Raw genomic sequence first — 27832 nt, forward strand, 5'->3', positions numbered from 1 at the left:
GTGCATGTGCAGAATGGCAAGAACATCAGCGTATGAGCAGAATGCGCCGAGATTTCGGCATGCACATCGGCAAATACACAGAATGAAGCGCAATAACCAATCCCTGCTGGGATTACGCTATTGCCAACAGAGGGCAAGCATTCTCCAAAATATCATTCCCGAATTCTTCACTGACGTTATGCCAAATTGCAATGCTGAAACACGTGTTACCCCAGAAATACCTATATTAAGGGCAAGAAAGTAATTAGGGAAAGATTAGGGCCCATTAGCGATCAATGTAGAAATGTGTGCGTGGATTCGGAAGACATGTCTGTGATCTGTATTCATTGCAGAGAAGGATGATGTAAATGTAGAAGTCAGGGAGGGTGTGTGTGTTATACTTGAATTAATTAGCATTGAGAGACAGGAGGTATTAATGGTTTTAGCAACTTCAAAGTGGATAAATACCCAGGCATACTTGAGACATATCCTAGGTGCTATGGGAGGCAAGAGAGGAGATTTCAGGGACTCTGGAATTCATTTTCAAATCTTCTCTGACCAAAGAAGAGCTGCTAAAGAACTGAAGGACAGCTAATCACAGAAGTGTTACATTGTAAAAGGATGCCATTCGGCCCATCGTACCTATGCCAACTTCTTAACTGAGCATCACTACCAGTGCCAATCGCTTACCTCTTTCCCCCATACCGTTGTGCGTTATTTTTATCCAAATAATCATCCAATCATCAATTGAATGCCTCCACAACATTTCCAAGCAGTGCATTCCACACCCTAACTACTCGTTATATGAAAACGTTTTTCATAATTCCACCCTTGTTTCTTCTGTAAATCATTTTAAACTAGTAACATTATTCAAGAATGGTGGTAAGGATAAACCTGAAAACCATGATAGGAAATCAATTGGAAGAAAGCCTGATTGACAGATTTAGTCTCCACTTGGGAGGCAACAATTAATCCGAGATAGTCATTATGGAGTTATCAAGGGGAGAACATGTCTAACAAATTTGATTGAATTTCTTGAGGAAATGGCTTGGTGTGTGGATGAGGATAGTGCATTTGAATAGTCCACATGAACCTTATTAAGGTTTGTGGCAATATCTTACATGGCAAACAGGTTAAGAAGCTAAGAGTCCAGGGATTCAGATGATTTGGCAAATTGGGTTCAAAATTGGCTCAGTGGCAGGAAACACTCATTGAAGAATGTTTTTGACATTGAAAGTCTATGTCCAGTGGGGTTCCACAGGGTTTAGTGCAAGGTCAATTGCTGTTTCTATTGTACATTAGTGATGTAGACATGAATGCAGAAGGTATAATTTGTAAGTTTGCAGTTGACATGGAAATTAGTAGTGTGGTAAATAGCAAGGAGGAAAGTCTTTGATTGCAAAATGATATAGGTGGGTTGGTTAGATAGGCAGAACAGTGACAGATGAAACTTAATTCTGAAAAGTATGAGGTGATGCATTTTGGGAGAACCTACAAAGCAAAGGAATAGATGTTAAATGGGGACCCAAAGAGGGACCTTGAAGATTGAAGGACAGGTACATAAGGCGGTTAAGAAGGCAACTGGGTCATTTGCTGTTAGTAGTCAAAATACTAGAGCAGAGAGGTTATCATGGGGCTGTGTATATTGTTAGTTAGGCCACAGTTGAAGTTCTGGTTGCTACAGTATAGGAAGGATGTGATCGCACTGGAGAGGGTGCAGAGGGTGCAAGATTGGGATAGAGACAGACTCTAACCTCATACCTTTAATGCATTGCCTGGGCTGAGATGTCACCTTTTTGTTAATAAACCTTAAATTATCTCAGAAGTTCTGGAGGTTGCATATTACACAGTAGATTGCATCAGTTGTATGAACTTTGATCTTTTACTATAAATTCTGTGTCCTATGATCCTGCCCCACTAGCTACATGATGAAGGAGGAGCACTCCGAAAGCTTGTACTTTCAAATAGACCTGTTGGACTATAACCTGATGTTTTGCAATTTTTAACCTTGTCCACCCCAGTCGAATACAACACCTCCACATTATTTCTTCCAGTGATTAAAATATTGACTTGGTAAATCTGGACTCTTTCTAATCCGTTGATAATTTGACCCATGGCACTTTGGAGTATCGCAGATGCAGATGTGGTTCCAAATGGATGTCTCTTGTACTTGAGTACAGGTAGTTCTCCTATAAAGCGCATTTATTAAATGCAATTTGGTTGTAATGCAATTTGTGAATTGTGACTTTTTTTTATGAAGCAAACTCCCGTTCACTGTTACATGGTTCCATCCCCGGCATTAACTGACCAACAAGACCCAGCCTCAGGATCCTCTGTCTGAAAAATGCAAATTCAGTCTGTTCAGCTAAAGCAGGAATGCAATCAGCTCTGCAAACCTTTAAACATAGCTTGAAATTGGGAATTGTAGTCTACATTTAGGAACTTTATTTCAAAGGGGGGGCATCTTTAAGAGGACTGGCCTTCTGTGTCGGCATCACATGGTCAGTCGGTTCATGTGCTTTCTGGTGAGGGGTTTCATGAAAGGTACAGTGTTGTAGTAAGTGATTTTAATATTTACTGTATTATTTCATTAAAATATGATTTAAGGATTTACTTAGACTGTGCTATCATTTGTGTTAGGCTAACTACTATTTTTGTTTTGATATTTTTGGTGGTTCACCCCAACCCTATTTTTCCCATTGGCCCCATTATTTATATTGCATGATTTTCTATAACACGGTGTCACATGGGAATGCAACTGTCACGTTATAGGAGAATTACCTGTAGTACTTTCAGTATTACTATCATCAAGTATTTCTGTGACTCAGGATCTACATTCATTTGGAGGCAGGTTTGATTAAGGTCAGTTTTACCAAAAAAGCTGATCTTCAGCTAGTCCAGCAAATAGATAATTGACTAATGACAAAGGGTACTGCTCAGCACACAGTACCAGATTAACATTGACCTGTTAAATCAAGATGAGTTAACAATCCATCTTCCATCATCACTGTTATGAGAGGTGGGGCCTAATCACTTTCAATTACAGGTTCAAGTACTCCCATCTTGATCAGCCTCTTTAATTCTGCCTCGGTATTTGGTCTGATTGCATAAGGCTTTTGGTCTGATTGCATAAGGCATTTGATCTCATCTTGCAACAATTTGCTTGATTTTCATCCTAGATTTTCAATTTGACACAGATATTTTCAATGTTTCTCAGATCCCCAACGAAAATAACGGCATGTTTCTTCAGATTTTGTGACATGTAAGCCTCATAATCTGACAATTACCATGAGCCTAGTTGAGTTTAATTTTTTCTTAAACACATTCTTCTTAAAAAAGCTGCAAGATTTCCTTTGACAGCATGTTAATACAAATTTCAGACTGACTGAATAACTGAAAATTACACAACCTCTTAAAGGCACCTACTTTGTTTATGTGTAATGTGTCTCAGTTGCTTCTAGTACCTGAAAGGGTGTATTAATGAAACTGCTAATCAGGTGTCTACCTTCATTCATACTGGGTTAGCATTCAGTAAGGGAGTGACCAGCATTGGTTAGTGTCACTGTTAATAATAGCTTCTCTTCAGACTAACGTCTCAGTTTTTCTTAAGCTTACTTAAGGTTGAGGAAGCAAGGATGTTTAGAGGATTGCAAGGTAGCTAGGAAAATGGACTGAGGAGAGCCAGGAGGGGGCACAAAAAAGCCATGGTGGGAAGGATTAGGGAAAACCCAAAGGTGTTCTACACGTACGTGAGGAATAAGAGACTGATCAGGGAGAAGGTAGGGCCAATAGGGATAGTGGAGGAAACTTGCGTCTGGAGGTCTGAAGAGGCCCTAAATGAGTTTTTTTGCTTCAGTATTCACTAGACAATATTCACTATACTGGTGATAGTGAGAGCCCCATGGACTAGGTTAATAGACTTGAACAGATTGATATTAAGGAAGTTATGATGTTGGAAATTCTGGGAAGCATCAAGATAGATAAGTCTCCAGGACCGGATCAAATATATCCAAGGTTACTACGGGAAGTGAGGAGTGAGATTGCTGTGCCTCTGGTGATGACTTTTGCTCCTCACTGTCCAGGGGAGTAGCACCAGCTGAATGGAGGGAGGCAAATGATGTTCCTCTGTTCAAGAAAAGGAATAGAGAAATCCCTGGGAATTACAGACCAGTCTTAACATCTGTGGTGAGACTGGAAAAGATTCTGAGAGATAGGATTTATGACTATTTGGAAAACGCAGTTTGATTAGAGATAGTCAGCATGGCTTTGTAAGGGGCAAGTCATGCCTCCCAAGTCTTATTGAGATCTTTGAGGATGTGAGAAGACAAGTTGACAAAGAGCGAGCAGTGGTTGTGATGTATATGGATTTCAGTAAGGTATTTGCTCAGGTTCCCCATGGCAGGCTCATTCAGAAAGTTAGGAGGCATGGGATACAGGGAAATTTGGCTGTCTGGATACAGAATTGTTTGGCCAAAAGAAGACAGTGAATGATAGTGGATGGAAATTATTCTGCCTGGAGGTTGGTTACCAGTGGTGTCCTGAAGCGATCTGTTCTTGGGCCTCTGCTCTTTGTAGTTTATATAAATGACTTGGATGAAGAAGTTGAAGGGTGGGTTAGTAAGTTTGCTGATGACACAAAAGTCAGGTGTGTTATAGAAGTATTGGGGGCAGGATCAATAAGACATTGACAGTATGCAGAGCTTAGAAAAGGCAGATGGAATTAAACCTGGATAAATGTGAAGTGATTCATTTTGTAAGGTCGAATTTGAATGCTGAATACAAGGTTAAAAACAGGTTTCTTGGCAGTGTGGAGGAACAGTGGGATCTTGGTGTCCACGTACATAAATCCCTCAGAGTTGCCACCCAAGTTGATAGGGTTGTTATGAAGGCATATGGTGTTTTGGCTTTCATTAACAGGGGGATTGAGTTTAAGAGCCGCAAGGTTTTACTGCAGCTGTATAAAACCTGGTTAGACCACACTTGGAATATTGTGTCCAGTTCTGATTGTTTCACTTTAGAAAGGATGTAGATGCTTTTGAGAGGGTGCAGAGAAGATTTACCAGGATGCTAACTGGATTGGAGTGCTTGTCTTGTGAAGAGAAGTTGACTGAGCTCATGCTTTTCACACTGGAGAGAAGAAGGAAGAGAGGTCACTTGATAGAGGTGTACAAGGCAATGGGAGGCATAGATAGAGTAGATAGCCAGAGACTTTTCCCCAGGGCAGAAATGGTAGTCATGAGAGGTCATAGTTTGAAGGTGAATGGAGGAAGGTATAGGGGAGATGTCAGAGGTAGGTTCTTTAGGTAGGAGTAGGGGCAGCACGGTGGCTCAGTGGTTAGCACTGTTGCCTCACAGCACCAGGGTCCCAAGTTTGATTCCAGTCTTGAGCGACTGTCTGTGTGGAATTTGCACATTCTCCCCATGTCTGCGTGGGTTTCTTCCGGGTGCTCCGGTTTCCTCTCACAGTCCAAAGATGTGCAGGTCAGGTGAATTGGCCATGCTAATTGCCCATAATGTTAGGTGTACTAGTCAGAGGGAAATGGGTCTGGGTGGGTTACTCTTCGGAGGGTTGGTGTGGGCTTGTTGGGCCGAAGGGCCTGTTTCCACACTGTCGGGAATCTTAAAAAAAATCTTTACGCAGAGAATAGTGGGTGTGTGGAATGCACTGCCAGTGGTAGTGAAGTCAGAGACATTAGGGACATTTAAGCAACTGCTGGACAAGCACATAAATGGAGGGGTTGATAGTAGCTTAAGATAAATGCTTGACACAACATCATGGGCCGAAGTGCCTATGTTGTTCCACGTTCTTTGTTCTATGCCCCTTTTGTACCGTGTGGATGTTCTTCGGTTTCTGTACTTTGGCTATATACTTTGTTTCTGTGTCTTCCTCAAACATGCCTGTTTAATGTGCTCATTTTTGCTGTAGTTTCTGAATACAGCTTCTTTATAACAGTTTTCCAATGCTGTTAAGTTATTCTAAGTTCTTCCTTCTTTTGTAATATTTTTACTATAGTGTTTAAGTAAATGGTGTTTTGCTCCACATATTGTTTGACCAGTTGCATTGCATCTGCAACATGGCACTTTACATTTGCTTTAACAATAAATAAAAGTTAGATTAGATTACTTTACAGTGTGGAAACAGGCCCTTCGGCCCAACAAGTACACACCGACCCGCCGAATCGCAACCCACCCAGACCCATTCCCCTACATTTACCCCTGCACCTAACACTACGGGCAATTTAGCATGGCCAACTCACCTAACCTGCACATTTTTGGACTGTGGGAGGAAACCAGAGCACCCGGAGGAAACCCACGCAGACACGGGGAGAATGTGCAAACTCCAGACAGTCAGTCGCCTGAGGTGGGAATTGAACCCGGGTCTCTGGCGCTGTGAGGCAGCAGTGCTAACCACTGTGCCACCGTGCCGCCCACTAAGGACCTTAGGGTCCAGGCTATTTCTTAAAATATTTTGAGGGGGGTCTGATCTGGGCTATAACAGAAGGAAAGATACAGAGGTATACAGGCCAAGCGCAGAAAAATGGGACTGGTTCAGGTTAGGAAACCTGGTCAGCACGAACGAGTTGGGCTGAAGGGCCTGTTTCTGCACTCTATTATTCTGTGACTCTGGGCAGGTCATGAAGTGGATTTTTTGATGTGATTTCATTCCCATGGTTGAATAGTAAAGTAGAGGATTTCACAGAAGGTCAGTGGGAAGGAGATGTGATATGGCAGCACAATTAAAGTGATGAGCAGAGGACCCCGTCTAATTCATTACTTTCAGTGACAAGCCTTTCTTTACAGATATTTTCAGCACAGATTACTCATGGCACCTCTGTCAATTTCACTTGGGTGATTGACAACCTTGCACTGTTTGCCTACAGTGGACAAATCTACAAGGTGATCTTCAAACGACCAGCAACCTACAGGCTCAAGGTCAGTGTGACAAATGGAGCACCCTGTTGTTATCCCTGGCTTGGTGCCAGGAGGGACCTCTTCACACATACATGTTTCCTTCATGGGTTAAGAAACATTACCATGTCAGGCCTGCGTAATTCATTATCCCAGGAAAAGATTCAATCTCTACATGCAATCATTTTATTTCCGTCTCTGCTGTCTCTCTCCCTTTCATGATTAATGACCCCTCTTTCTGACAGTTTTGCCTCCTGACTCCCAATTTCTGCTCTTAGGTCAATAGATTGTATTAAACCAATCAATGTTACTGTTTCAATTGAGTGACAATATCCTCTCGTTCTTAGATCTTTTGTTGTTGCTTCTGAGCATGAGGAGAAAGTGAGGTCTGCAGATGCTGGAGATCAAAGTTGAAACTTTATTGCTGGAACAGCGCAGCAGGTCAGGCAGCATCCAGGGAACAGGAGATTTGATGTTTCGGGCACAGGCCCTTCTTCAGGCCCTTCTGAGCATGAATCCTATTTAGTGTTTGACTCTGCCTCCAGTAAGCAGTCTCGTCACATTGATGGGCAGTACACTGACTCGGTGGTTAGCACTGCTGCCTCACAGTTCCAGGGACTCCGGTTCAATTCCACCCTTGGGTGACTGTGTGAAGTTTGCACATTCTGTCCATGTCTGTATGAGTTTCCTCCAAGTGTCCTGTTAAGTGGATTTGCCATGCTAAATTGGCCACAGTGCCCAGGTATGTGCAGGCTAAGATTCGCCATGAGAAATGCAGATTATTGGGTAGGGGGGTGGGTCTGGTGGGATGCTATTCAGAGGCTGGTATGAAGTCAATGGACAGAATGGCCTGCATCCACACTGTCGAGATTCTATAATTCTATGATAATTAGTTGTTTGCAGAGCCAGTCCTTCATTCCCATTGCCCAGATGTGCTCCAGAAACTAGTATGAGTCTGACTGCCCTTTACTTGCTGTTGTCCTTCATTGAAACTTTGGTCCTCAGACATGCCTCCCAACTGAACTCCTCAGTTTCACTCCAGGCTGTAACTGTACCATTGCAGTTATCTGCTATTCTATATCACAACCCTGTGAACACTTCGAATACACTCCGATAACACTTCAATCGCAGTTCAGGTATCCATTATTCTGTATTGAAATCCTGGTAGATTATTGTACAAAATAATGCCAGGAGACTTGAGTACAGGTGAACAATTGTTTATTCCACCAACATATTGACAGAGGACTCTGAAATAGAGCTTTGCCCTCAATTTCAATATTTATACATTGTACACCACATAGATAGTAAAGTACCATTTCAGAATTTGAATAGCGCGTTTCTCACACTTTCCAAAATAGCAGGGACACCTAATATTCCCCGTTCTATCCATTTCCCCTCTGCTCCCATTTCCTTTCTCGAGCCTGTGCTGTTCTCACATAGAACATAGAACATAGAACAATACAGCACAGAACAGGCCCTTCGGCCCACGATGTTGTGCCGAACTTCTAACCTAGATTAAGTACCCATCCATGTACCTATCCAAATGCCGCTTAAAGGTCGCCAATGATTCCGACTCTACCACTCCCATGGGCAGCGCATTCCATGCCCCCACCACTCTCTGGGTAAAGAACCCACCCTTGACATCTCCCCTATACCTTCCACCCTTCACCTTAAATTTATGTCCCCTTGTAACACTCTGTTGTACCCGGGGAAACAGTTTCTGACTGTCTACTCTATCTATTCCTCTGATCATCTTATAAACGTCTATCAAGTCACCCCTCATCCTTCGCCGTTCCAACGAGAAAAGGCCGAGAACTCTCAACCTATCCTCGTATGACTTCCTCTCCATTCCAGGCAACATCCTGGTAAATCTTCTCTGCACCCTCTCCAAAACTTCCACATCTTTCCTAAAGTGAGGCGACCAGAACTGCACACAGTACTCCAACTGTGGCCTAACCAAAGTCCTGTACAGCTGCAACATCACTTCACGACTCTTGAATTCAATCCCTCTGCTAATGAACGATAATACTCCATAGGCCTTCTTACAAACTCTATCCACCTGAGTGGCAACCTTCAAAGATCTATGTACATAGACCCCAAGATCCCTCTGTTCCTCCACCTGACTAAGAACCCTACCATTAACCCTGTATTCCGCATTCTTATTTGTTCTTCCAAAATGGACAACCTCACACTTGGCAGGGTTGAACTCCATCTGCCACTCCTCAGCCCAGCTCTGCATCATATCTAAGTCCCTCTGCAGCCGACAACAGCCCTCCTCACTGTCCAGAACTCCACCTATCTTCGTATCATCTGCAAATTTACTGACCCACCCTTCGACTCCCTCATCTAAGTCATTAATAAAAATTACAAACAGCAGAGGACCCAGAACTGATCCCTGCGGAACTCCACTTGTAACTGGGCTCCAGGCTGAATATTTACCATCTACCACCACTCTCTGCCTTCGACCGGTTAGCCAGTTTTCTATCCAATTGGCCAAATTTCCCTCTATCCCATGCCTCCTGACTTTCCGCATAAGCTTACCATGGGGAACCTTATCAAATGCCTTACTAAAATCCATGTACACTACATCCACTGCTCTACCCTCATCCACATGCTTGGTCACCTCCTCGAAGAATTCAATAAGAATTCACAGCCCGATGGTTCTGTCTGCTGGCACTTTATTCAGCATGGCCTGGTGTGATCCACATTCCAGCCTCAGAAAAACTCACGGGTTGTTGCAAGTTCAGCAATATTGCACTTTTGCAGGATTCTGTGTGTCAGCTACACCAGTTTAATTCAGAAACCTTATAAATCCAGGAAAATAGGAATAAGTTAACAATATAAATAAATCCCTGTTATTAAACTAATTGAATTCACTAATCCTTTCCAATATAATTGCTTAACTCACTTAACCCCAATTAAGACTTTTTTTATTTATCATAATCGTTCCTTCCCTCGGTGAATTGTTATTGGGGTAAACTACATCCACATTTTCCCCTCTACAATGTGAAGACTGGTTCTGCTGGGCTGGGTGAATGTCACAAGTGTGAGGCCCACAAGTCTTGTAGACAGGTCAGCTCCATGTTATGAAACAAGAGACAGAGGTTGCCCTTGTCCCCATCTTACCTAAAGCTACCATCTATCAAAATTGTGGGGAGGCAGTAGTCTAGTGGTATTATTGCTATACTATTTATCCAGAGTCCAAATCCAGATGGTGGTATTTGAATTCATTAAATAAAATAGGAAATAAGAGCCTAATCATTGAATCCCTACAGTGTGGAAGCAGGCCATTTGGCCCATTGAGTCCACACCAACCCTCCGAAGACCATTCCATCCAGATCTCAACCCCATATTCTATTCCTGTAATCCTGCATTTCTCATGGTCAAGTCTGCATATCCCTGGACACTGTGGTCAATTTCCCATGGCCAATCCACCTAACCTGCACATCTTTGGATTGTGGGAGGAAACCAGAGCACCCAGAGGAAATCTACACAGACATGGGGAGAATGTGCAAACTCTACACAGACAGTCGTCAGAGTGTGGAATCAAACCCGGGTCCCTGGCGCTGGGAGGCAGCAGTGCTTAACCCCCTCTGTGCTGCCCTGATGATGATCATGAAGCCATTGTCAGAAAAAGGCCATCTGGTTCATTCATGTTCTTTAGGTAAAGAATTCTGCCATCCTTACCTGGTCTGACCCAAATGTGACTCCAGAGGCACAGCAATCTGGTTGACTCTTAACTATCCTCTGGGCAATTAGGAATGTGAAATAAATGCTGGCCTGACCAGTGATACCTACATTCCAAACCTGAATAAACAATAAGATCCGTATTGCCACTGTACTAAGATGGGTCAGGATGAAAGAGTGAGGCTGACAATATGTAACTCTCCCTAATTGTGTGGATTCATGTACAAGTCAAGTTTAGCCTCTTTCTGTCACCTATGATCTATCAGAAATCTGTCAGAAGTCCCTGAGATGAAGGTTGTGTGAAGTAGCAGTGAGTACAGATTCACTGGCAACTGTGTCTCCCAGTGAACTTGCTCCCAGCTGGCTCAGGTGACAGAACACAGCAGCTCCCTGAGTGACTGAGCAGCTCTTTTCAGGACTCCAGTGCTCAGCATCCTCATATGGGCAAAGGGCTAGAAAAGCTGCCCCAAAGTGTCTGCTTTACCTCCCTGATTGGCAGCACACGGATCCAATCAATGTGATCCCTAAGTGATCTCGGAACAGAAACTAAGGTGACTTTGATCACCATTATGTGTGTTCGGTCCTGAAATACTCTCAGAGAACCGGCAGAAGAACTGCTATTGATAGCAGAGAGCCACCTTGTTCCAAATCGTGGCCCTCAGTGAGGAGTCAGCCCAAGGCAAGCGGTGCACTGTGCATTCTTTTAGCGCAGTCATGGAAAAGAAAGAGTTAAGAGTCAAGAGTAGCATTATTTGTCATTTCTACCACATACAACTGACACGGGAAAAATGAGGCAATGTTCCTCCAGGACCGAGTGTGCTACGTGGACAGCACCAACTACACAATCATACGCAGGGGCAGCATAAAGTGCATAAGAAGTGCAAAACACGCAAGACAGCACAGTAATTCCTGACACATCAAGGCAATAGGCACAGTGGTGTACAAATGACAGTGTAATAAAGAATTAATTAATAAAGCAACACCAAGTTGGTGTAGGTCTTGCTGCCAGTCATCTGCTCAGTAAATCACTTCCACAGAGTATTAACAATCATCTGATCACGCATAAACCCACCTCTCATAGTAACACACAAGCAACCCTCATTAGTTCGGAAGCACAGTAAATAGGTGCTGGAGTCAGGTATTTGGCCTTTCAAGCCTATACCACCGTTCAATATGGTCATGCACTTGCAGTATCCCATTCCTGCTTTCTGTCCATAGTCTTATCCCTTTAGCCACAAGGGCCATGCCTAGCTCGCTCTTGAATCTATCTAATGAACTGGGCCCATTAGCCTCCTGTGAGAGAGAATTCCACAGGTTCACAACCTTTGGAGTGAAGAAATTCTTCCTTATCTCAGTCCTGAATGGCTTACCTCTTATTCTTAGACAGTGGCCCCTAGCTCTGGACATCCCCAACATCAGGAACATTCTTCCCACATCTAGCCCGTCCAGTCAAGAACAAAGGAAGGAACAAAGAACATTACAGCACAGGAACAGGCCCTTTAGCCCTCCAAGCCTGCGCCGATCCAGATCCTCTATCTAACCCTGTCACCTATTTTCTAAGGACCTGCTCCCTACCCATTCATGTATCTGTCTAGATACATCTTAAATGATGCTGTCATGCCCGTCTCTACCACCTCCGCTGGCAACATGTTCCAGGCACTCACATAAAGAACTTTCCATACATATCTCCCTTAACCTTTTCCCCTCTCACCATGAATAGGATTTTATATGTTCCCATCAGGGTTTTACGTGTTTCCAATGTGATCCCCCCTCATTCTTCTAATTTCCAGCAAGTACAAGCCCAGTCGATGCAGTCTTCTGTCATATGTTAGTCATGCCATTCCAGGAATCAGTCTAGTGTGTATGTATCCCCCCACCGTGCACTTTTGAGAAACCATTGAAATTCCTCGATTAAATTCCAGCCTGTAACTTAGTCACAAGTATCATTACATTAACTCCCCCAAACCTCTTTCCTGGATCCTAGCCTGTAACATTTTACTGTGCTTTTTTTTTACAGTTAATGGCAGTGAATCCTGTGAGCAAGCAGAGCATAGAAACTGAGTTAGTAGCTGACACCATGCACCCTCTAACAGATCCACAGTTTATTCGTTTGTCCAGCATGCTTCTTGTTGACACACCTCATAAATTCACCTTCAGGATCACGGTGGATAGCTTAGCAGAGGTCACATTCCGGTGAGTGGTATCTACATCATATTTTGGCATTGTGTGCATTTCTGTGTCTGTGTAGCTATGCATGAATGTTTGCATGTGTTAGCTATATGGATTTTTTTGTGTGTGTGCTCATATGCAGATGCTTGCATGTATGTGTACATGTGTGTAACCTGCTCCGCCACTCAGTTAGATCATTGTTGATCTTTTATATCAACACCACTTCCTTGCACTATCCCCACGCTATCCCGAAATCCTTTGATATCATTAGTCTTCAAGAATCCTATCAATTCCTGTCCTGAATTTGCTCATTGGTTCAGCTTGCACAACCCTTCATGTAATGAAATTCCTCTTCTTCTCAGTCCTAAATAGCTGACCACTTTATCCTAAGATCACCAGTCAGGATAAAAAAACTACCCATGTTCACTCTGTTGCACATTGTAAAAATGTTGTAAGTTCAAGTTCACCATCTGACTGGGTTGATTAGGAAAATATCTCTATGCAATCACCCTGTTATTCTTAAAATACAGACTGAATCTTTCCTTATGAACCAATCTTACCATCGAGTGAATTAATTTGCTGAACTTGTGTTGTGTTCCTCAGATTACTAACTATATTTGTTATTTGTTAGATAAGCAGATCAAAACTGTACTCAGTGCTCCAGATACATTCTCACTAAGGCTGTATGCAACTGTAGAAGGTGAGGACTGCGGATACTGGAGATCAGCAATGAGAATGTGGTGCTGGAAAAGCACAGCAGCTCAGGCAGCATCTGAGGAGCAGGAGAATCAATGTTTTGGGCATAAGCCCTTCATCAGGAAACCTGACAGGCCTGACCTGTGGTGCTTTTCCAGCACCACACCCTTGACTCTGTATACAACTGCAGCAAGACATCTTTGCTCCTATACTCATGCTACAGTTTAATACTGTCACACATACAAACGCCCTCAGGAAAGGTGGAGTTGAGAGAACAGTTCACTCTTACTGGTAATAATCAAAAAATCATCCACCAACATTGTTTCAGGATTTTCTTGAAAAAATTGATTTTCTGCAGGTAGTCACATTTATAGTCATATTATCAGGAAGTCAGTTTGCTGTATTAATGGTTTCATTATATCATCGAGCTCATGATGATACAGTCAGTTCTTAAGGCATAAATGTTGCTACCCTTCCTCCTTGTGTTGAGCCTTTCTGCAGATGTTTAAAGAATAACTAGGGAGACAAAAATGGTTGCCCTGCATTGATTTGATTTAATTCATTATTGTCACATGTACTGAGATATCATGAAAAGTATTGTTTTGTGTGCTATCCAGACAAATCATTCTTTATATAAGCACTGTGGCCTTACAGCGCCAGGGACTCAGATTTGACTCCAGCCTTGGGTGGCTGTCTGTATGGAGTTTGCACATTGTCTGCAATGGGTTTCCTCCGGATGCTCCGGTTTCCTCCCACAGTCCGAAGATGTGCAGGTTAGGTGAATTGGCCAAGCTAAATTGCCCGTAATGTTCAGGGATGTGTAGGTTAGGTGCATTAGTCGGGGGAAATGTAGAACAATAGAGTTGGGGAATAGGTCTGGGTGGGTTACTCTTTGGAGGGTTGGTGTGGACTTGTGCCAAATGCCTGTTTCCATACTGTAGGGATTCAGTGATTCTACATCAGGGTAATAGAACAGAATACAGAATGTAGTGTTACAGCTGCAGAGAAGGTGCAGAGAAAGATCACCTCTAATATATGAGGGATTGGTTTATAAGTCAGATAACAGCAGGGAAAAAAGCTGTTCTTAAATCTGTTGGTATGCGTTTTCGAACTTTTGTATATTCTGCCTGATGGAAGAGGGTGAAAGAGCATATAATTGGAGTGGGAGGTGTATTTGATCATGCTGTCTGCCTTCCCTTGGAAGTGGGAAGTATAGACAGAGCAAATGGAAGGAATGCTGGTTTTGTGATGGATTGGGCTGCATTCACAACTCTCAAATTTCTTGCGGTCTTGCGTCTGTGGGTTTTCACAGTTCTGTTTCCCCAAATATTGCCCTTTTGAAACAGTGAGGCAGTGTTGAATTATCTGATCAAGTCAGATGACTTTGGACAACCACATTTTGCAGTACATCATTGTCTATTATGAAACATCAGTTCCAAAGGATTCCATACTAAGTATAGATCATGTTTTGAATATGAAATGCCTTTGCTGCATGTGACAATGGTTGGATGGTTGAGAATGGGTGTTTTAAATATGTTGATGAAGTTGGCAATCCGTATGTGTTCTCTGTTCAGTTACTTTGCATTGTTCTTAATCAGGTGGAGCTTTGGAGATGCGAGTACCACTATAATGCATTCCAAGTGTCCTCCACACAGCGCTTATCTGTCTGAGCCAGACCCAAGGACCATGACCGTCATAGTGCAAGATCAAATGACCTGGGCATACTCTCAGCCTGGTAATGATACAGCTCAAGAATATCCTTTCATCAGGAATGAAGGCAGGGAGCCTCCGGGGTGGAGAGATAAATAGGAGGGGGGGTGGGAAGCTGGGGAGAAAGTAGCAAAGACTACAATATGTGGGTGGGGGTTGGGATGAAGGTGATAGGTTAGAGGTCTCCTCTACATTGGGAAAACTGGACGTCTTCTTGCAGAGCGCTTTAGGGAACATCTCTGGGACACCCGCACCAATCAACCAAACCGCCCCGTGGCCCAACATTTCAACTTCCACTCTGCCGAGGGCATACAGGTCCTGGGCCTCCTCCACTGCAACTCTCTCACCACCTGACGCCTGGAGGAAGAATGCCTCATCTTCCACCTCAGAACACTTCAACCCCAGGGCATCAATGTGGACTTCACCAGTTTCCTCAATTCCCCATCCCCCACCTTACTCCTGTTCCAACCTTTCAGCTCAGCACCATCCTCATGACCTGTCCTACCTGCCAATCTTCCTTCCCACCTGTCCACTCCACCCTCCTCTCTGACCTATCACCTTCATCCCCACCCCACCCACCTATGGTATTCTTTGCTACCTTCTCCCCAGCCCCACCCTCCTCCCATTTATATCTCCACCTTGGAGGCCCCCTGCCTTTAGTCCTGATGTAGGGCTTTTCCCCGAAACGTCGATTTTCCTGCTCCTCGGATGCTGCCTGACCGGCTGTGCTTTTCCAGCACCACTCTAATCTAGACTCTAATTTCCAGCATCTGCAGTCCTCACTTTTGCCTCAAAAATATCTTTGTCCAGAAATCTGATTTTTAAATATAGTTCTACAGGATGATACATTTGCATCATTTGAAAAAAACACTGACACTGTATAGTTACACAGTAAGTGATCCTTACTTTACTGAACAAACAATGATGCTACGATAGCCCTGTGGAATAAACACTAACTGTACAGTTACACAGTGAGTGATCCTCACCCTGCTGAAAAAAGCACTGACTGTACAGATACACACTGAGTGAGCCTTACCCTGAATAATGGAGCAGTAGAAAGTGATGACTGCAAATGCTGGAGATCAGGATCGAGAGTGTGGTGCTGGAAAAGTACAGCAGGTTAGTCCTTCATTCCTGATGAATGTCGATTCTCCTGCTCCTTGGATACTGAATAATGCTTACAGTGTGGGTTCAATTCCAGCGTTGGCTGAAGATACTCATTCTGTCCCCTTGACAATTCTTTTAGAAAATGAAAAAGCCACGGCACTATTGGTTTGTCATTATCCATTGGTTTGTAATCATCTTCCTGTCTCTCCCTGCCTGTCTCCGTCTGTTTTTTGGTAACAATTCCTCTCTTCTCTTGGTCTTTCTCACCGTCCGTCTCTATCTCCTACTCTGTCTATCTCTTTCCCAATCTCCCTCTTTCTCTTTCTTATTCTCTCTGCCTACCTCTCTTACGTTTGACACTGCATCCCTCTCTGTCTTTGTCACTCTCTTGTCCCAACCTCTTTCAATCTTTCTCTCTCTTTCTTTCCCAATCTTTCTCTCTGTCTACCTCTCTTTCGTTCAATATGGCTCTGGCTTTCTCCCTTTGTCTGTCTCTCCCATACACTTATTCCCTTTTCTTGTGGTCCATCTCTGACTTGCACGTTGTGTCACATGTTTCCCTTGTTTACTTTCTCTGTCTCCCACTCTTTCCCTCCTTCTGACTGTGTTTGCTCTCCATTCTCATGTTCTCCCAGATCACCAAGGGTAGTTTATCAGCTGTCGGGGTGGTGGTGTAAGAAATGTATAATGTCAGAAGCAACAGTATTAAATATACTCTTCTGTCTCTCTAGGTAACTACATTTTGGAAGTGGAGTGTATTGCTCAGTGGAGCCGCATTAGGCAGAGTCATTCTCTGTATGTCCGCTCCCCCTTGACAGAACTGAGCTGTGCACAGATGCCAGAGCACCCTCACACCAATGGAGTCGTTGTGTTTGAAGCCTACCCTCGGCCGAACTCTGACGGGATATTCTACACTTGGAACTTTGGTGATGGAGCTCCTGTTGTTGTGGTGACAAGCTCCACGGTGCAGCATAGGTTTAAAATGAGAGGAATTTACAATGTCACACTCCAGGTCAATAATACAGTCAGTGCAATGAGTTCCTATCTCATGGTTACAGTGGAGGAAGAGATTACATGCCTCAAGGTGACAACCAGTGAGCGCAGTGAGCTGGGTTCGACAATATCGGTTCATGCAGAAGCAAGAAGTGGCACAAACATTCTGTGGGCCTTCAGTATGGGGGATGGACACACCTTTGGAAATCTGACAACTGATACCATTTCCTACAAGTACCCAGTGGAAGGGAGTTATACCATCACGGTAACTGGGAGGAACATGGTCAGCTCTGCCAGTCAGTCGGTTGTTGTAGAGGTGCATGCACTGAAGGTGCTGGCTGTCAGACCAACAGGATACTTGGTCTCGGGAAGTAATACCTCCTTCCAGGTTCAGGTATCCAGCACAGGGAATGAGACTCGGTACCGCTGGAGTTTCGGAGATGGGAGCCCAGCTCTGGTGGTCCGAGGTAGCTCCGGGGCCTATCACACCTATACCATGACTGGGAACTACACAATCACCATTACCGCCACCAGCCCATTTAACACCGCATCCTACCAGGCTGCTATCTATGTACAGGCACCCATCCACTCTGTCCAGCTCTTGGCCAGGAACCCATACGTACAGTTAAAAGACCCAGTTCAGTTTGTGGCCAAGGTGGACCCGGAGGAGGGGGAGCAGCACCCTTACCAATACCACTGGAATTTTGGGGTGCCAGGACCTCCTATTTCTGGCTGCAGGGAGCAGACCTTTGTCTATGATAAGGTTGGTATCTATTTGGCTGCGGTCACTGTGAGTAACCATGTTGACCATCAAAGCAGTTCCTGCTCAGTGACTGTTCAGGAAAGTGTTGGGGACTTCACAATTCGTCATGAGGGTCTGGCCCAGGAGGCTCTCTCCCTGAACAAGACATATGTATTTCATCTCCATGGTGCCTCAGGCACCAATGCCACCTTCCACTGGGACTTTGGCGATGGCACTACTAGGACACAGGGCCAGCAGATATCTCACATTTATTGGACATGTGGACGGTTCACCGTGACTGTGGTGGGGGTAAACCTGGTCAGTCACCTGGAGAGGTTCCTGAATATTCATGTCATCACACCCATCAGCCAGCTGAATGTCAGTGCTGACCAGCTAGCGGTGGAAACCGGGAAGAGTGTCGTCTTCACTGCTTCCCTGTCTGCAGGGGAACAAGTTGTCTTCTTCTGGGCAGTATGTGGAGACTGTGTCCTACACCATGGATCATCCAGTTTCAAACACAGCTTCCTGGAGCCTGGCACTTACAGAGTGGTGGTGACAGCAAGAAATGAGGTCAGTGAAGAAACAAAAATGGTCACTGTTCAGGCTGAAGAAAAGATCCAAGATGTGACAATAAACACTGGAGATCTGATTCACGGAAACTACTTTGCTGCCAAGGAGATTTGTATACTGCGTGCACACGTGGCACTGGGCTCAAATGTGTCCTATGAATGGACCATTAGGCAAGGCCAAGTTGTGGTTGCCGTAGGTCAAGGGTCAGTCATGATGTTTCAACCAGAGGTAGCTGGGGATTACTGGTTAGTGGTATTGGCCAAAAATGCTATTGGAGAAGTCAGCCAAAGTGAAGAGATCTCCGTATTGGAGCGTATCAGTGGGGTGAAGGTTACTTCAACACCATGCAATGTAGCCACAGGGCAACCAGTTCAACTAAGCATCACAGTCACCTCTGGGACTGATTTACTGTATGAATGGTTCATTGAAGGAGCTGAAAATCATCTCAGGACCAGCATCTCCTCACTTTCCTATGTGTACTCAACAGCAGGAATCACTATGGTAAACGTGACTGTCCACAACAGGCTAGGGAATGCCCAGAGCTCCCTTGTTTTAACAATCCAAGAGCCTATCTCTGAAGTGAGCTACAATGTGCGAAGTGCGGCACCCCCTTTTTACTTGCAGACTAATGCTATCACTCACCTGAAGGGCTTTGCAGGCAGAGGTACTGCTATCTTTTGGGAATGGTGCCTGCTGAGCCCAGTGGGCACCCAGTCTTGGCATGGCCGTGAGATCAATCATACATTCAGCTCAGCAGGAGTGTACCAACTCACCCTCAACGCTTCCAATGGAGTTAGCTGGCAGTCAGTACACCATAACCTCACAGTGCAAGACAGTGTCACCGGGCTTATCATCGAGATGGACAAGACAATTGTTAGGGTTGGTGAACCAGTGACATTTACCCTTCTTGTCCAGCAGGGCAGCATGGTGCGCTACTTCCTGAATTTCACCACTTTGCGCACACAGTTGTCACTACATGAAGACACTTACAAGGTGGCATTCCCTTCAGTAGGACAGCAGAATGTTACCGCGACAGCACGCAATGAAGTCAGCAGTGAGACCCGGTCTGCCTCCCTGGAGGTACTGGAAGAGGTCACTGGGCTTTATTTGGTTAATTGTTGTCAGTCCGCTGTGGAGGCCAACCAGGAGATGATTCTCACCGCGAGGGTACGCACAGGGACAGGTGTGATGTACAGGTGGCACCTCCACCTGCCAGGCTTACCCGATCAGCATGGCTCAGGGTCAAGCATTATCTACACCCCTCAGAGCACAGGCAAGCTAACTGTCCATGTGGAGGCTATTGGACAGTTTGGTGCCCTTTCACTCATTGAGTGCACTCAAGTTCAACTCCCCGTGTCAGTGGTAGACAAGCTCTGGAGTGACAATGTTGATCCATTTGTGGAACAGGCTGTGACATTTCAGGTGGTGCTAGTGGGGGGCACGGATGTTGGATATCTCTGGAACTTTGGCGACTCACCTGAGACATATACCAGCCAGAATGGCACTATTCAGCATAGATATAAGACTGCTGGTTGGTACACTGTAGAGGCCAAAGCCTTCAATGACATTAGCTCTGCAGTTGTTCACCTGGCGATCCTTGTGAGGCAGCCTGCTTGCTGGGCTCCTGAAGTCAGATTGGTCAAACCACCACCTACCATCATCCGGGCACGAGCAAGCTACTTTGAGGCTAAGGTAGACCTGAGGGGCTGCACAGCGTACCAGGCTCACTACCACTGGGAGCTGTTTGAGGGCACCAGATGCCATGGGTCAGCCGGAGTGCACCTCAGCACTGTGGATACTGGCAAACCCATCCTGGCCTTGCCAAAATTGGCACTACCTCTAGGTGCACATTGCTTGCAGTTCACAGTGGACTTTGTTAGCACACCATTGAGTCAGAAAGTGACAGCAGTGATCCAGGTGGTACAGAGTAAGCTGCTGGCCATTATCAATGGAGGATCAGAGAGAACATGGGCCAATCACCAGGATCTGGTACTAGATGGATCCAAATCCTATGACCCGGATGTTGAGAAGGAGGAGGAGGCTTTTCTGTCTTATCGCTGGGCTTGTGAAGCTGAGGTAAGTGCTAATTTCCTTCATAAAATCATGGAAGAGGTCTCTTTAAGGAAGGCCATTTGGCCAGTGGAGTATGTACCCCTTCTTTCAAACAGAAATTCAATGAATTTTACTTTACTGCTCTTTCCCCATAATCCTGTAGACTCTCTCCCTCAAGAATTCACCTAATTCTGTCTCTGAAAGATACAATCAGTATCTATCAACCCATGATGCAGTCTAATCCTAACCAGTCACAGAAACTTTCTGTGCAATATTGGTTGGATGGAAACACGAGTGAAATGGTGGCAGTGCTGCAATAGCTGGTTCATCATGCTTCCTATGTTGCAGCTCCATAACCATAGAAACCCCTGGATGAAGTATTAAAACTGTGCAATCAGAGGAAAGAGTTTGAAAAATTTCCTTGCTAGCCTCTTAGGCAATCAAAACCAAATCACATGGGCCAAGTGTACTCAAATGTCACTTAGCTTCTGTCCAATGTGTTCTCTGGCCCACTCAAAAATAGGTGCAATATTGGATATTTTGGGTGAGAAGGCGGATCTTAGAAATTATAGAAGCAAAGATATTTACAACAGAGAAGGCCATTCGATTCATCATGTTGTCCATCAACAGCTGAAAAGCTGTCCAATCTAATCCCGTTTTTCTGGTTCTTGTTTTATTGCCCTCTAGGTCCTGGCGCCATCCAAATATATTTAAATGTGATCAGGTTTCTGCTTCTATTACCCATTCAGGCAGTGTGTTCCAGATCCTACCAACCTGTAGGTGAAAAATTACTAACTCAGATCTTCTCTAAACTTTCTGCCTTTCACTCTAAATCTCTGCTCCCTCAACCATGATGAATAGGTCCTTTCTACTTGTTCTATTCAAACTCTTCACAATTTTGTACATTTCATTTCCACTTGGCTGCCTTTGTTCCAAAATTGATAATCCCAACAATCTCTTCTCATAACCATCATTCTTCAGTCCAGGCAACATTTGCATTAATCTCCTCTTCACCTTCTCTAGCGTCATCACATTTTTCATTACCGTAGTGACCAGAATTATACGCACAAAATCAACCATTCTAACATGACCTCCCTTAAATTCTATCCTTCAGCTAATAAAAACAAGGATCCCATGTGTTTTCTTGATCACCTTGTCAGCCTGTGCAGCCACCCTCACAGGTCTTGGATGTACACTGAAATGTCCCTCTGCTTCTGTACAATTCTCAGTGTCCAATGCCCTTGATGTATTTCCCGGCCTTGTTAGTCCTTCACTATCTCATACTTATCCAGAATGAAATCCATTTGGTACTGCTCTGTCTGCCTAACCAGTTCATTGTTATATTTCTAAACTTACACCTTAATTCATCATTGCAAACCACAAAACAATCATCTACATGATTTTAGATTAGATTAGATTACTTAGATTAGATTACTTACAGTGTGGAAACAGGCCCTTCGGCCCAACAAGTCCACACCGACCCACCGAAGTGTATACCACCCAGACCCATACTCCTACATTTACCTCTTCACCTAACACTACGGACAATTTAGCATGGCCAATTCACCTAACCTGCACATTTTTGGATTGTGGGAGGAAACCGGAGCACCCGGAGGAAACCCACGCAGACACGGGGAGAATGTGCAAACTCCACACAGAGAGTCGCCTGAGGCGGGAATTGAACCCGGGTCTCAGGCGCTGTGAGGCAGCAGTGCTAACCACTGTGCCACCGTGCCGCCCACGATTTCTAATATCTCACTCTGTACAGAAATGCAAAACACTGGACAATGCCACAGAGTGAAACGGATACAGTACTGAGCCCTGTACAATTCCATTGGAAGCAGTCTTTCAGTCACAAAATAATCCAAATAGTTTTCACTTCCTTCCACTGAGCCATTTTTGGATTGGAATTCATTTTACCCTCTGAACAGTACTTTTTATTCATCCATGGGGTGTGGGCATAGCTGGCTACACTAGTAATTAATACCCAAAAGGTAGTTAAGAGTCTCCACATTGTTGTGGGTCTACAGTCACCTGCAGGTTAGTCTAAATAAGGATGGCAGTTTCCTTCCCTCTACGACATTAGTGAGCACATCGGTTTTTTCTGACAATCGACAATAGATTCATGGCCATCATTAGATTTGTATTGAGTTCGAATTCCATCACCTGCCATGGCAGGATTCAAACTGGATCCGCAGAATATTACCTGGGTGTCTGGATAACAGTGCAGTGGTATAACCACTAGGTCATCGACTCCCCTAAATAGGACCTAATAGGACCTCATCAGATGTTTTGTTGAAATCCATGTGCATATGTTAACTGCACTACCCTTATTTTTTTAGATTAGATTAGATTAGATTACAGTGTGGAAACAGGCCCTTCGGCCCAACAAATCCACACCGACCCGCCGAAGCGCAACCCACCCATACCCCTACATTTACCCCTTACCTAACACTACGGGCAATTTAGCATGGCCGATTCACCTGACCTGCACATCTTTGTGACTGTGGGAGGAAACCGGAGCACCCGGAGGAAACCCACGCAGACACGGGGAGAACGTGCAAACTCCACACAGTCAGTCGCCTGAGTTGGGAATTGAACCCGGGTCTCAGGCGCTGTGAGGCAGCAGTGCTAACCACTGTGCCACCATGCAGCAGTGCTAACCACTGTCCCTCTTGCTCTCATCACAAAAATCTCAAGCAATATTTTCAGACAAACCTTTCCTTTCACAAAGCTGCGCTGACTTTTAAAAAAAATTTTCTTGTGAGACGTGGGTGTCACTGGCTGGGCCAATACTTAACGCCCAATCTCATTTCCCTTGAGAAGATGATAGTGAGCTGCTTTCTCAAACAGCTGTCGTCCATGGGGTGTAGATTGACCCAAGTTTACTTCAATATTCAGAAAACGATCTCTACTTTAAAGTGTGTTGTAGGAAATAGAACCAGTCTGACTCAAAATTGGAATAGAGACAGACTCTAACCTCACTAATGCATTGTTTGAGCTGAGATGTCACTTTTTAAAATAAAATCTAAAGTTATCCTGGGAATGTGACTTGAAAGAAGATCTGGGATTTACGTTTTAATGAATCGAAACCTGCAACCCATTCTAAAGATGAAAGACTTAACAGGTTTGTTCAATATCAGTGGTATGATCTAATGCTATAACTACTGCGTTTTATGATCCTGTCCCACCAGCTATCTGACAAAGGAGCGGCACTCCAAAAGCTAATACTTCCAAATAAATCTGTTGGACTATAACCTGATGTTATGAGATTTTTTTTTAACTTTGAAGTGAACATACATGCTTTCAACTTTGTAACATCAGCATCTGTGTAGAGAAATCAAAGTTAATGTTTCAGGTCACGTGACTCTTCCTCAGAACTGATGGTAGCTGGGAAAATGTCAGTTTATATATAGAAAATAAGCTGGGAGGAGGGAGTAAGGAGTAAATGATAGGTGGGGATAGAACCCAAAGAGATAGAAGAACAGTTGGACCAACAAAGGAATGAATAACTGGGCAGCATCATGCCTCAGCGGTTAGCACTGCTGCCTCACCCAGGGATCCGGGTTTGATCCTGCCTCAGTTGACTGTGTGGAGTTTGCATATTCTCTCCGTGTCTGCATGGGTTTCCTCTGGGTGCTCCAGTTTCCTCCCACAGGTCTGGCCATGCTAAATTGCCCATAGTGTTAGGTGTGTTAGTTAGGGGTAAATGAAAGGGAATGGATCTGGCAGGATTACTCTTGGGAGGATCAGCATGGACATGTTGGGTCAAATGGCTTGTTTCCATGCTGTAGGGAATCTAATCTGAAAAAAATAACAACCTGGCTAGAAGGATGAATAACTATTAATGGGGACTGTTCGTAGCTAACAATGGATTGAGTGTAATAGCAGACTATGTGTTAACAAGACATGGGGGTTGGGTAATGACATTTGGGAGCTCAAGCCCTAAAGTTATTGAACTTGATTTTGAATCCATAAGACTGCAGGGTCCCCAAGTGGAAAATGAGGTGCTGTTCTTCCAGCTTCCAGATGTCGGCCAAGGTACATGGTGGGGTATTACAGTTGCAGGGAACTGGAAAGCTCAGGGTCTTTTTTGTGGACAGAGCATAGATGTTCTGTGAAGCGGTCACCCAGTCTATGTTTCATTTCCCCAATGTAGAGACCACATTGTAAGCAACAAATGCAGTAGACTAGAGTACGTGAAGTGTAGGTAAAGGACTGCTTCAGCTGGAAGGTGTGTTTGGGCCCTTGGCTACTGAGGAGGGAGGAAATAAATATTCATATGTTAAGCATTCTGTGTTAGCAGAGGGAGGTGCCATGAGGCTATGGAGAGCTATTGGGAGTGAAGGAAGATTGGACCAGGGTGTCACAGAGGATATAATCTCTGCAGAAGGCTGACAAGAAGGGGAGGCATACAGGTTACACTGCACAGGATGTGTGTGAAACAAAATCAACATTAACAAAATCAACATTATTTGAAGTTAGAGAGTCTGCTTATCAGTCTAACGACAGGGAAGAAGCTGTTCATGAACCTATTGGTGCATGTGTTCAAGTTTCGATATCTTCTGCCTGACGCAAGAGGTTTTAGTTGAAAAATGTAGCACTGGAAAAGCACCGCAGGTCAGGCAGCATCTGAGGAGCAGGAGAGTCGGCGTTTTGGGCAGAAGCCCTTCATCAGGAGTGCATTGCTGGGGTGGGAAGGCTCTTTGATGATGTTGGCAGCCTTTCCATAGCAGCGAGAAGTGTCAATGGGGTCCATGGATGGGAGATTGGCTTCTGTGATGGTCTTGGCTGTCCACACCACCTTCTGTACTTACAGACCTGGGCAGAGCAGTTGCCATAACAAACAGTCAGTGTGCTTTATCTAGTACATCTGTAAAAGTTGTAGACTCATAGAATCCTCCAGCATGGAGACAGGCCATTTGGCCCAAACCACTCCATGTTGACCAAAATGTCCATCCATGCTAACCCCATTTCCCTGCACTTGGCCCATAGTCTTCTAATTCTTTTCTATCCATGTTTTTGTCCAAATGCCTTTTAAGTATTGTTCATGCACCCGCCTCAACCACTTCCGCTGGCAGCTTACTCCATATGCATACCACCCTCTGTGTAAAAAACGTTGACCCTCACGTTACATTTTATTCTTTTCTCTCCAACATTAAACTGATGCCCTCTAGTTCTCTATTCCCCAATCCTGGGAAAAAGACTGAGTGTGTTCACCCTGTCCATGTCTGTCATGATTTTATACACTTCTGAAAGATCCCCCCTCAGTCCCTATGCTTGAAAGAAAAAGTCTTAGCTTTTCTAATCTTTCCCTTTAACTCAGACCATTGAGTCCTGTGAATTTCTTCTGCACTCTTTCCAGTTTAATAACATCCTTGATAATAAGGTGACCAAAACTCAACACAATGCTCCAAGTGTGGGCTCACCAGCGCTCTGTACAACTGCAACATAACTTCCCAACTTCTATACTCAGTGCCCTGACTGATGAAGGCCAGTGTGCCAAAAGCCACCTTCCCTGCCCTGTCTACCTGTGACTCCACTTTGAGAGGACCATGCACTTGAACTCCAAGGTCCCTCTGTTCCACTGCACTCCTTAAGGCCCCATCATTCACCATGAAACTTCTACCTTGATTTGACTTTCCAAAATGCAAGACCTCACACTTATCTATATTAAACTCCATTTGCCATTTGTCAGCCCACTTTCCCATAATACCACCTATTTTAGTGTCATCTGCAAACTTAATCATATCTGTACATTCTCATCCAAATCATTGATATAGATAACAAACAGTAATGGGCCCAGCAGACCACGAGTCAAAGACCTCCAGTCCTACAAGCTTCCTTCCACTTTCACCCTCTACTTCCTATCATCACCAATTTGCCAACTCCCCCCGGATTCCCATGTGGTCTAACTTTCCAGAGTAGCCTGCTATGTCGTGTCTTATCAAAGGCCTTACTGAAATCCATATGGACTACATCTACTGCCCTGCCCTTGTCAACCTTACTGGTCACTTCATCAAACAACTCTAACAAATTTGTGAGGTATCATCTCCCATATACAAAGCCATGTTGATTACTCCAAATCAAACCCTGTCTTTCCAAATCTGCTCAAGTAACTTACCCACAGCAGATGTTAAGCTTACTGATCTGTAGTTCCCAGGATTTTCTTTGCAGCCCTTCTTGAATGAGGGCATAACATTCGCTACCCTCCAGTCTTCCAGGACCTCACCTGATGATGTAAAAATATCAGCCAAATATGAACATGCTGAATTTCCTAAGCCCCCTGAAGAAGAAGAGGCGACATTGTGCCTTCTTTACCATTGCGTCTATGTGGGGAGTCTGAACAGGTTGTCAGTTACCGTCACTCCTAGGAACATCATGTAGTTGGCAGTGTGTCTTCCTCCTTTCTTCCTGAAGTCAATGATCAGTTCTTTTGTTTGCCTACATTGAGAGAGAGGTTGTTATCGTTACATGACAACATCAAGTCCTCCATCTCCTTTGACTCATTGTTGTTTGATAGCCAGTCTACGATAGAGGTGTCATCAGCAAACTTGTAGACTGTGTTTGTTTGGAATTTGGCTACACGGTTGTCGGTGTACAGGGAGTACGATAGGGGGCTGAGAAGGCATCCTTAGGGGTCTCCAGTGTTAAGTGTTATCATGGAGGAGGTGCAATTGTCGATCTTCACTGATTGCAGTCTATGGGTCAGGAAGCTCAGGATCCAGTTGTGGAGGGTGGAGCCGAGACCTACATCTCAGAATTTTGAGATTAGCCAGGAGAGGTTAATGGTGTTGAAGTCGGAGCTGTCATCGAAGAGTAGGAATCTGAGATAGGTGTCCTTGTTGTCATGATGTTCCAGGAATGAGTGCAGGGTTAAGGAAATGGTGTCTGCTGTGGACCTGTTCAGTCAGTAGGGGATAGAAAATAGCCTGGGAATTAGGGTTAATTTGGGCCATGACCAACCCCTTGAAGCATTTCATGACTATGGAGGTCAGAGCCATTTAGATGAAGTGAGGCAGTGACCGTAGTTGACACAATGGCCTGATGTTCCATCATGGGCTCATGGTCCGGGGGAGATAGGAGGAGGTATCTGAGAGCTGGCGCTCAGCCTCTGCAATGTAAAGGTCGGTCCACCAGACCATACCAGCACCTTATCAGCAGACTTAATTACAAAGTCAGAGTTGGATCTGACAGCATGGAATGCAGTCAGTTCCC

The 27832-nt window shown here is 44.5% G+C and overlaps 1 protein-coding gene across 3 annotated transcripts in view; it reads left to right on the top strand.

Moving 5' to 3' along the window:
- Nucleotides 1-27832, top strand: part of pkd1b (polycystic kidney disease 1b) — a 397721-nt gene that overhangs the window by 143185 nt on the left and 226704 nt on the right. For all 3 annotated transcript variants that reach the window (XM_088000368.1, XM_088000369.1, XM_088000370.1), the window contains 4 exons: nt 6781-6912; nt 12593-12768; nt 15039-15175; nt 16989-20638. In XM_088000368.1, the coding sequence (XP_087856494.1) occupies nt 6781-6912; nt 12593-12768; nt 15039-15175; nt 16989-20638 (4095 nt within the window). The remainder of the gene's footprint in view (nt 1-6780; nt 6913-12592; nt 12769-15038; nt 15176-16988; nt 20639-27832) is intronic.

The sequence above is a fragment of the Chiloscyllium plagiosum genome, unplaced genomic scaffold, assembly GCF_037043375.1.
Source record: "Chiloscyllium plagiosum isolate Xiang-an unplaced genomic scaffold, Cpla_swu_hap1 HiC_scaffold_25, whole genome shotgun sequence".
Lineage (NCBI taxonomy): Eukaryota > Metazoa > Chordata > Chondrichthyes > Orectolobiformes > Hemiscylliidae > Chiloscyllium > Chiloscyllium plagiosum.